At 48.0% G+C, this 10,541-nt stretch overlaps 2 protein-coding genes across 2 annotated transcripts; one reads left to right on the top strand and one right to left on the bottom strand.

Annotated features, from left to right (window-relative positions):
• Positions 1 to 132: 132 nt before the first annotated feature.
• Positions 133 to 2,252, bottom strand: LOC112898752 (G-type lectin S-receptor-like serine/threonine-protein kinase SD2-5). Its single transcript, XM_025967032.1, has 3 exons — positions 2,012 to 2,252; positions 1,584 to 1,646; positions 133 to 1,500 (listed from the first exon to the last, which is right to left on the bottom strand). Exons 2-3 carry the CDS (start codon positions 1,606 to 1,608, stop codon positions 209 to 211), a joined length of 1,317 nt encoding a protein of 438 aa, XP_025822817.1. The 5' UTR covers positions 1,609 to 1,646; positions 2,012 to 2,252; the 3' UTR covers positions 133 to 208.
• Positions 2,253 to 3,207: 955 nt separating this feature from the next.
• Positions 3,208 to 4,119, top strand: LOC112900077 (loricrin-like). The gene has a single exon (XM_025968808.1). It carries the CDS (start codon positions 3,468 to 3,470, stop codon positions 3,930 to 3,932), a length of 465 nt encoding a protein of 154 aa, XP_025824593.1. The 5' UTR covers positions 3,208 to 3,467; the 3' UTR covers positions 3,933 to 4,119.
• Positions 4,120 to 10,541: the final 6,422 nt, after the last annotated feature.

The following is a 10,541-nucleotide window of genomic DNA, read 5'->3' as shown; positions in this document are numbered from 1 at the left end:
CGAAATTCTTTTTCTTTGATCCTTATCTGCAAACTTAATTTTTCATGTCATCATATAAAACTACTTCTTGAGATGGAGTATCAGAAAAGTAAGACAATACCATCAACACAGCACTTACATTTAACATTTAAGTAATAAAATATTCCATCCATAATGAAATGTAAGGTATTTTGATTTAAACTTTGTACAGGCTCTATTTCATTCACACTTACTCATCACTCCGCTTAACATCTTCGATCATCGCGTCAACCGGCATGGCAGCATGGCTCACTGACAGCTCGCTGTCTCTGCCGGCTGTGTCCCTGCTGCTCTGGTACGTGCCGCTCCACAGCCCCGAGCTCGTCGAGCCGCTGCTACTACTGTCCATCACGTAGCGGAACGGGTTTACCGGCGGGACGATGGCCATCTCCCCCTCCAGCATCCGCACCACGCTGCTCATCGTCGGGCGCGCCGCCGGCTGGAACTGCACGCACCACAGCGCCACCTTGCACATCATCTCCGCCTTCTCCCTGTCCGCCTCCCCGATCCCGGCGCAGGACACGACGCGCTCGATCTCGCCCTGCTCGTACTTCTCCCACACCCACCTCGGGAACCACTCCTTGCTCTCGCCCTCGCAGGGGTCGAAGTTCCGCCGCCGCCCCAGGATCTCGAACAGCACCATCCCGAAGCTGTACACGTCGCACTTCTCCGTCGCCGACAGCGCCATCCACAACTCCGGCGCCGCGTACCCGGGCGTCCCGCGCCCGCCGCCGGTCAGCGACATGTGCGTGTTCTCCCGCTCGCCAAGCCGGGCCAGCCCGAAGTCGGCCACCTTCGGGGTGAAGTCGGCGGTGAGGAGGATGTTGGCCGGCTTGATGTCGTAGTGCACGATCCGCTGCTGGCACTCCTCGTGCAGGTACCGGATCCCTTTCGCCGTGCCGACGGCGATGCCGTGCAGCGTCCTCCACTCCAGCCTCGCCGCCTTGCCCTCCTCGTCGCTGTAGAGGTACTTATCGAGTGAGCCGTTCTCCAAGAACTCGTAGACCAGCGCCTTGGTGTCCCTGTCGAAGCAGAAGCCGTAGAGGCGGACGAGGTGCACGTGGTACGTCCGGCCGATGGTGCCGATCTCCGCCATGAACCCCTCCTGGACCTTCTTGTTCATGGACACCTTCAGGACCTTCACGGCCACCGGAAGACCGTTCGGCAGGTCGCCCTTGTAGACCACGCCGAAGCCGCCGGACCCCAGCTCCGACGAGTAGTTCCGGGTGCAGGCCGCCAGCTGCTCGGAGCTGAAACGCATGGGCTTCTCGTTGAGGATCTCGTTCAGGAACTTCTCCACCGGCCCGATCTCGATCACTACGTCGTCCAAGGCCTTGCAGGCTTGAACCTCGCGGTTCCTTCTCTCGATCTCCTCCATGACTTTCTTCACGGTCTTCTTCTTCATCTTCTTCCTCACAACGCGGCATCTCCTGATGAGGGCGATCATTACTACTACTGTCGCAGCTCCTGCGACTGAGGAAACTGAACAACGAAACACAGCAGCAAATTAGCCAGATACGGTATACAGGGTAGGTAGAAGACGCAAGGAGACATGTATATCTTACTGATTGGAACAGCGGCATTCCCCATGTTTGCGATGCCTCCGGGCTGTAAGCTTGTTTGCAGTCCTGCGTCATGGCATGCGTCACATAAGCAAGTCAGGTGCAAGAACAGTTGGGGCAAAACCAGAAATGAAGCTGCAACCCCAACAAGAAGATATTTTTCTTCCTGGTCTAATTCCAAAAAGAAAGGAAAAGAAATCAAAGTTCTGTTTCTGAACAAAGTTTCTGAATCGATCAGAGCACCGATCAGGATTACTGAGCTACAGAAGAAGCGCACGCATGAAACAAGTTACTTATCTCCAACTGCAAACTCCAAAAACCATCCTACTATAAGATGACTGAAGAAATTACGAAGAACAAACTTAATTTTGCTAGCCGGATCGAGAAGAGCTTCAAACAAAGGAAGAAACTAGATGAAGAAGAAAAGGAACCTTGTTGAACTGTTGACACCCTCGCCCGCCGTGTCTGATCCTCTTTCCAACACCTGCCTACTAGTGCTCTCTGGCGGGCACCTGCTAGCTACCTGCAGGGCTAAATCATTGAGCTCTTCCAGTGACCTCTCTGACTGGGAAGGAGCAAGAGGACGTATGCAGCTATGAAGGATGAAAATGCCCGGGCAGCCGTTGCTGACTAGTCGGAGACGCTGACTGCGGTGGGTCTGATGAACCTCCCTGAGCTCCCCCTCCCACCAGTCGCCAGTGGACCGGAGGCTTCTTGTGCTGACACCTGACGGCGACAAGCGCGAATCCTCGGAATCTTCTTACGCTGTTCGACCGTCGTCGTCATCACAAGAGTTCGTGGAAGACGCATCTGCTCTGTTGGACTGGGCTGTGAGCCGATATTGCTCATGCTTTGGCCCGCTAGACGTGCTCAACAACATAGGCGGCCCACTGCAGCCCAATTAGGTCCATGCACGCTAGGCCCAAGATGTACGAGTCCTCGACGGGTGTCGTGGCGAAAATATCTCGCGCCCCAATCCAATCCAACCGCGATCGTGGTGGGGGAGGGGGATGCCACGGCAGCAGGAGTATATCTTTCTTGAGCTACATGAAAGGCCGGTCATTGTCTACATCATGTGCCGTTGTTTAGCCGCCCATCGTCGCCGGAAAAGGTGTCGATAGTGGTAATTCCGGGCATGATTCCAAAGAGGTTCGCTTTCACCAAAGCCTGGTGGGGAGCTGAGATTATATTCGTATCTATGGGAACTGGGAGGGAGCAAGATACGCTGCGTCGTTCATGCCGCTTATTGTTCAACCGACAAGGAGCCTTACCCCGAAGAAAACGACCCTATCCAAACATTTAGTCGGCTGAACTTGTCCATCCAAACTTCTGCTTATTCATACTTAACCTGTAGTATAAGATATTTTTAGCAATTATTTAACAAATTAAGGGGAGAACAAACTCTTCATTTACAAGCTACAATTAAAATTATTTCCAAGATCAAACAGAGCAGTGAGTAGAAAAGATAAGTATGCAGCTAAGAGATTTTTTTTAATACTATCCGAAAGTTCTACGGTGCTTTATATTTACTTACAAATTTTGGATATTTTAGTATCTTGTAGTTTACTTTAGGACGAAGGGATGGAGTATATACGCATCAAGAGCTTCAGCAAAGCGTGTGAAAGCAAGTTGGAGTAGGAAATTCCTTCGTGGGGTTGACATGTACTCGCAAGGACGAAGTTTTTTTTGTAGTTGCTTCGGCGTCGTCTTGTCCGATTCCAACTGCTAATTTCCCAAGCAATTGCGTCTTCAATACGAACCAGAGAGGACTTTGACTTTGCCAGCCAGTCGGGGCTGGGTCTTCCTTCTTATCTGCCCCTCCCCGTCTCCCTCACGCACTTCTCCTGTCTCCTCTCGCCGGCCTCTCCGGAAGCAGCTGGGAGAGCCATGGTGCGGGCGAGTCTTCTCGCCGTGCACGACGCCGTAGCGAGCGGCCACCTCAGCCCCGTGGCCGTCGTGGCGCTCGCGGTGGCCGCGACGGTGGCCGTGGCGGCGATCGCGGCTTTCGGGTGCGCGCAGGGCGCCAAGAAGCAGAAGCCGCCCAGGCAGAACAACAACGTCTACTACTACGGCCAGGGATACCCGCCGCCCCCCGCGGGAGCGTACGGCTACCCGGCGCAGCAGCCGGCCCCCGGCTACGCGTACCCGCAGCAGCAGCAGAGCGCCGGGAGGCCCGGCCGCAGCGGCCTCGGGTCCGGCGCAGCGGGCCTCGCCGTCGGCGCGGTCGGGGGGCTGGCCGCCGGCGCGGTCATTGGCTCGGCGCTCAGCTCCGGCGGAGGCGGGTGCGGTGGCGGTGGTTGCGGAGGCGGTGGCTGCGGTGGCGGTGGTTGCGGCGGCGGGTGCGGCGGTTGACCTCGTCGTAGTCTGCGGTGGTTGTATTCACGTGATTTTTAATCCAAATATATCCGTGTGATTAGCATGCGTTATTGTAAGTTTGTTCACGAGTTTGAATTGGAATGGTGTCACTTTTTATCATGTAATTCCAGTTCTGGTGATGTCTGACCAAGTATTAGATTGTTTCCTCTTATTTTATTTTGAACTCACGATTCATACGTGTCACAATATTATCGTAGGAGCCACCGAATTTTGTGTGCAGTAGAGGAGAGCATTTCTAGTGGGTGAACCTTACAAAAACTGATGGAGATTGATCTGTAGCCTGTAGCAGATGTTTCCCTTTTTTCCCACTCTATCCCAATATATTCAACCTTTTTGTTGCCTAAAAATATAAACTTGCACTTCCAGGATAAACTTTTGTTAAACGCTACGCTATGTTTGCACTAGCTAGCAAGTAGCGACCAATGCAAGTTTTCACTTTCTCTTTAATCTTGGCAATGGACGACACTAGAAAGAGCTCCTTGTGGTTGATGGTACTTGCGCTTTTCTTGTTCCATGTCTCCTAGCTTAGGCTTTCATGCATTCGTTAGTTATGGTGGTTAGTTACATCATTCTTATTTTTTCGTTCACCATGTTAGTCCGAAGAGTTTAAGCAGAACCTTTTTCCGATGGTGTCGTTCAAACTCAACTCAGATTTCTTATTTTCTTTGATTAAGTGGTTGCCATTTCTTCAGTTTCGTACTAACAAATACTATATCCGTCCAAATATAGGGGATTTTGACTTTGTTCCAAGTCAAAATATTATAAGTTTGACAAAGTTTATAGTGATGACGATAACGATGATAAAAAGTATAAGCATAATTAGATAAGTTATGAAATATATTTTTCTAATCATTTTATTATTATGGTCGATTTAATATTTTTTAATATAAATTTGATTAGATTTAAATAATAGTTTGACTTCAAACAAACTCAAGATGGCTTATTTTGCCGAACTCACTGTGTTATGTTGATTGCTTGCAACTTGTGCCATAAGTTTATGAGACAACGATTTCAATTGGAATCAGTCAATGACCTTGACTTTGTTGGCCAGCAAGAGCACCGGAAGCAAAATTGCCAGCCGGCAATGCGAAGGCTAGCCGTGGGCCCGTGGCGGAGCAATCGGCCGCAGGCCGTAGCAGCAGCATGTTCGAGGGTTAAAAAAAAAGTTATATTCGTAAAAGTGGTGCCGCTTTCGAAATTTTCGAAAAATGGGTACCTGCCACCCGTTCAACGGGTGGGAGGTCCCAAAATTTTTCCCAGGCCCCTTCCGAGGGTCTCTTCGCGAATAAGAAAAGGTCCACGAGGCATCCCGCCTGCCCAAACGAGCGGGATGTGCCCACTTTCTTATTTTTTGTTCGAATTTATATTTTAAAAACTATTTAAAATTCACATTTTTTTCAAATACAAGATTTATTCGCCATACTCTTTTGTATACATATAAAATTTTAATCAATTTTACGAAAAAGATTACTGCATCTAAAACTCGTATAAAGATGGTTAAACGATAACGTTTTGCAACGTAGAATCCAAATATTACGATAGTACGATATATCAACCCATTAAAAATAAAATAGTATTATACAAAAAACAGTTTAAATATATAGAGTCCACCGAATCAGGAGTATCTACTTCGCCTGTCCCGATCCTCGCGCTCTCTTGGTTCTCCCCCCTAGTCCTAGGCCGTCGGCGTATGTGCCCCTCTGAGTACATGAGTGCATCTGAAGCACGGTGAGGACGAGGCGGAGGAGGCGCCGGCGTGAACGGGTCATCCTGGGACTGTGGAGCTGGAGCGTCATACGTCTGGAAGGAACCAATGATGTCAGGCCCGGCGCCGCCGCCCACCAACTCCGACAAACTGACGGAGCCGCCGTCCCAGCCATCCCAGTCCGGCACACCGAACAGACCACCGTGTGTAGAAGCTCCCATCGACCAAGCATGCTAGGTATAGCCCTGAGAATACGGAGCAGCTGGCGTCGAACCCGACAGGAGAGACGTTTCTGGAGCATATGCGCCAAACGTCTGAGTCTCCATTCTTGCAGGAGGAGGCCCCATTGCCGTCGAGTGCATGACTATAAAAACAAACGAAATTAGTCATGTAAATCAAAATTGATCGAAATAGCAATTATAAAGGACTTACAGCTCAAACTGGCGGCAGTACCGCTGGACGCTGCGTGCGGTGCTGCAGAGGTTGACGGGCCAGCTGTGTACACGTGGGCGGACGCATGAGATGAACCGGAGGCCCCCACGTCGTCTCTGCTGTAACACGTCAGTGCACGTAACGCTCGCGTCAAGTTGTCATGAATCCGACGAAAGCTCTCTTTGTACTGTGCGTCCGGTACACGTACTCCACGTGCAAACAACGTGATCTGAGATGCAGCTTCGACCTCCACGCAGTTGATCAGATCGATCTGCATGAGTAATGGGAAGCAGAGTAATATTGTTATCGATTTTTTTAAAAAAGATTTAATAATTGAAGTTGCGAAAGACGTACCGCGCCACGCTGCGCCTGATCACGGTACAAGGGATACGTGTCCGAGATGGTCGGCGGGTGCTGATGCTCCGCGTCATCAATATGTGAAAGAGTGAGGTACGGACGCGTGCAAGTGAGGTACCAGCGGAGGTATGCGTCGTAAGACGCCTCTGTGTATGGCTGCGGCTCGTCCCATACATTGTCAGGTGCGTCTAGCCACCCTCCTACGTACTCCTGCAGCTTGACAACCCAGTTGACTTCGTTGGCATGATATCCCCTGCGCGAATATCTATTGCAAACATTTGGAAGACAACATTATTTCATGATAACGGTTATATAATTAATAGAAAATGAGTTATCACAAACTTACTCGTGTACGCTACGCGGCACGGCCTGGAACACTCGGGGTAGGAGAGGGAAGTGTTGTCGTCGCCCGAACTGCCTCATCACTCGCTTGACGCAGTACGGATCCATGACAATATCGAATACTAGGTTCACCTTTGTGAGCCAGTACGCCTCGTCACGCGTGCAGAGGGAGGACAGCCTGTGAGGCGCACGTGTCTGGACAGCCGCAGCGGTGTACGGTGTCCAGATGACGTCCTGTGGCCGCATCCGATCAAATTCAGACACGAACTTTGGGTATGCTTTTCGGACCTGCCGATGTGCCCAGCTCATCTGCAAAATTACACAACTGCATCGGTACTTTGCATATACAGAAATGTACAACAGTAAATTAAAGAGCTTACCCGTCGATCGGTCCAAAACGAACCCATCGTGGGGCTATCCTCGTGTGTAAGCATCTAGGCCCTTAAGATTTGTTTCGGTGATTAATGACAACCATTATTGTGACTAATGAATTTGTGCAGCTTTATAGATCATTATCGCTCATTTGGTTATATGTCAAAAGAGGCCCCTAATTTTCATTATTCAAAAAGGCGATCTCGGCATTCAACTCTATAATGTGTCAAGACTAAGGATCTTTCTAGTCCTAAGTGTCATAAGGTTGAGAAGGACACTTAGGTTAGTATAGGTTTTATAGTTTTGTAGTGATCGCACTATTAAGAGGGGTTTAGGCTTAGTAACTTGAGCATGGACATGGTCATTTGAAAATGGATGCACACAATGGTCACTCAGGTTTCTAGAAGCTCAAATAAGTGGTTCTCAACTTATATCTCAAGAAAATATTTGGATTTCATTCAAGACTCAAGTCAGAAAAAGGCAAAATCAGAAAAATCCTATTCACCGGTTTAACCGACGCTTCAACTCTTCTATACGTCGGTTAAACAAGGTCAGCAGAGTTTGACAAGTCAATTCACCGGTTCAACCGACGTTATTTGAAATTGGACGTCGGTGCAGTTGTCTAGTGATTTGATATTTCTGTTGATCAATGGATGATTACACTCACCGGTTAAACCGATGCAACGACGGTTAATCTGCCCAAGCTGTAACGGCTAGTTTTCAGAAGTGGCAGTTTACATTCACCGGTTAAAACGACGATGACTATTGGAGGGACGTCGGATTAACCGGCGCTACGCAGTTTTCTGGCAGCTTTTTCTCCAACGGCTCTATCCGTGTGAGCTGCCCATATATACCCCTCCAATGGGTCATTCTACTACTCTTGACACCAGGCAACATCCAAACACACATACTATAGTCAAGAGCCACTTTGAGCTTCAAGATTTCATACACTTGTTGATTCAATCATTCAAGAAGCAAGATTAAGGACTTGAGTAGAGAGAAGCTTGTGTGCATCCATTCTTGGTGATTGGTTCTTGCTCAAGTGAAGGCCTTAGCTTGTTACTCTTGGTGATTGGCATCACCTAGGCGATCTTGGTGATCGAGGTGATTCTCGCGGAGCTTGCCAAGGATTGTGGAAGCCCGGAGAAGAGATTTGTACGTGGCTTGATCTCCACCACACCGGGATGGTGAACGGAGACTCTTAGTGAGCGCCCTCGTCTTTGTGACTTGGGAGGTGACAATACTCTTTGTGAGTGTCACGTGGATTAGGGGTGTGTGCCAACACATCGATACCACGGAAAAAAATCCGGTTGTCTCTTGTCCACTTTACTTTTTCAAGCATTATCTTTCATGCAATTCATTCATGTGCTTGATTTAGGGATGACTAGTTAGCTCTACCTTGCTAGGCTTTATCTCTTCTTATCTTATCTAGCTTGTGTAGGTTGTTTAGTTATCCGGTTGGTGAATTGGTACCTTTCTAGTTGTGCATAGGTTAAAGTTGCTTTATCTTGTTTTATAATTTGAAAAAGGCCCAATTCACCCCCCCTCTTGGTCCATCGATCCCTTCAATTGGTATCAGAGCCTCGTTGCTCATTTGGATCATTAGGCTTCACCGCCTAGAGCTATGGCCAAGATGGGTGGTTCGCCGCCACACTTCAAGGGCAAGAACTTTGCCTATTGGAAAGTTCGCATGGCCGCATACCTTGATGCGATTGCCACCGAAGTATGGTTGGCAACTAAAGTCGGGTTCACCGGAGATCCCACCCCCGACCAATTAAAATGGAATGCTAGAGCTAGAAATGCAATTTTCGAAGCTATTAGTGAGGAGGTCTTTGCTAGAGTTAATGGCATGGACCTAGCAAGTGATATTTGGAAGGAGCTCATTGAGATTCATGAAGGTTCCACCAAAGTTCGTGAGCAAAAATATCACTTGTTTAGAGCTAAATATGATTCCTTCAAAATGCTAGCTCATGAAAATTGCAATGATATGTATTCTCGCTTGAATGTCATTGTCAAGGACATTAATGCACTTGAAATATACAAAATTGACAGTGCATCCATCAACCGCAAGATCCTCATGCTCCTCCCGAAGCCCAAGTATAACATTATCAATGCAATGCTTCAAAAGGAGGATCTCGCTACAATGGAAGTAGGAGAACTTGTGGGGGAAATTCGCGCTCATGAAATGAGCATTCTTGGTATGACCGAAGAGCCAACATCAAGCAAGTCAATTGCTCTAAAAACCAAGACAAACAAATCCCGCAAGCTCAAAATGGTCAAACAAGACTCAAGCTCAAGCAATGAAGAAGATGATCATCATGAGAGCTCATCCGATGTTGAAGAAGATGGAGAGCTTGCTCTCATGATGAGAAAGTTCACACGCTTGAATGAGAAGCTAAATAAGAAGGGCTTCAACTTTGACTCCAAGAAGGGAATGTTCCGGCCAATGGATGTCAAGAACAAGATTTGCTACAATTGTGGCGAAAAAGGACACATCCGTCCAAATTGCCCCAAGCCGGACAAAAGAAGTAAGGACAACAAGAGTAAGCATCGCCATGATTCAAGCGATGATGAAGAAGAGGAGAGGAAGAACAAAAACAAGAGATTTGGGAAGAAGAAGACCCATGACAAGAAGACCAAGCTCTTCCCAAAGAAGAAAGGGCATACCAAGAAAAGTTTCTTGGTGGAGAAACAAGAATGGGTGACCGATGTCTCATCAAGCGAAGACTCAAGTGATGAAGAAGACATTATCACCATCGCCCTCACCAATGAAGAACCATCTCTACCTCCGCCTCCTATGTGCCTCATGGCAAAAGGTAACACCAAGGTATGTGAGGTAGATAGTGAAGATGATAGTGATGAAGAGCTTGATCCTAATGAATTTACTAACCTCATTAATGAGTATACATCCGTCATCAAGAGGGAAAAGGGCAAAGTTAAAGTTCTTGAGAGCACTCATGCCAAGTTAGAGCTTGCCCACTCTGACTTACTTAGTAAGTACAATGACTTGCTCAAAAAGCACAATGAGTCACTTGTACTTGCTAAGCAAGTTGAAAAGAGCCACAAAAAGCTCAAACAAGAGCATAGGGAGTTGGCTCAAAAGTATCAAGAACTTGAATTTGCTTATGAAGTAATTGACCCAAGTCTTGAGAAAGTTGTTCATGAAAAGGTCAATGCTTCTACTTCATGTGATGACCTACTTATTGATGCATATGCCACTAATGTTGTGCCCAAGCTTGCCTCTACTAGGGAAAAGGAATTGATGGATCAAGTGGCAAGCCTCAAGAGTAGTGTGGAGAAACTCTCAAGGGGAGAATACATTCACAAGGAGATTCTCTTTAACAATGCCCGTGACTATGGTAAGAGAGGTCTTGGTT

Source organism: Panicum hallii, chromosome 7, assembly GCF_002211085.1.
Source record: "Panicum hallii strain FIL2 chromosome 7, PHallii_v3.1, whole genome shotgun sequence".
Taxonomy (NCBI): Eukaryota; Viridiplantae; Streptophyta; class Magnoliopsida; order Poales; family Poaceae; genus Panicum; species Panicum hallii.
Note: the sequence above shows the minus strand (reverse complement) of the source record. Positions and strands in the feature narration are given on the sequence as shown.

Bases quoted from the DNA above. Each gene is read 5' to 3' on its own strand.
- LOC112898752 (XM_025967032.1), bottom strand. From the start codon at position 1,608: ATGGGGAATGCCGCTGTTCCAATCA. The intron at 1,501-1,583 runs GTAAGATATACA...TTCGTTGTTCAG, and splicing joins GAATGCCGCTGTTCCAATCA to TTTCCTCAGTCGCAGGAGCT.
- LOC112900077 (XM_025968808.1), top strand. From the start codon at position 3,468: ATGGTGCGGGCGAGTCTTCTCGCCGTGCACGACGCCGTAGCGAGCGGC.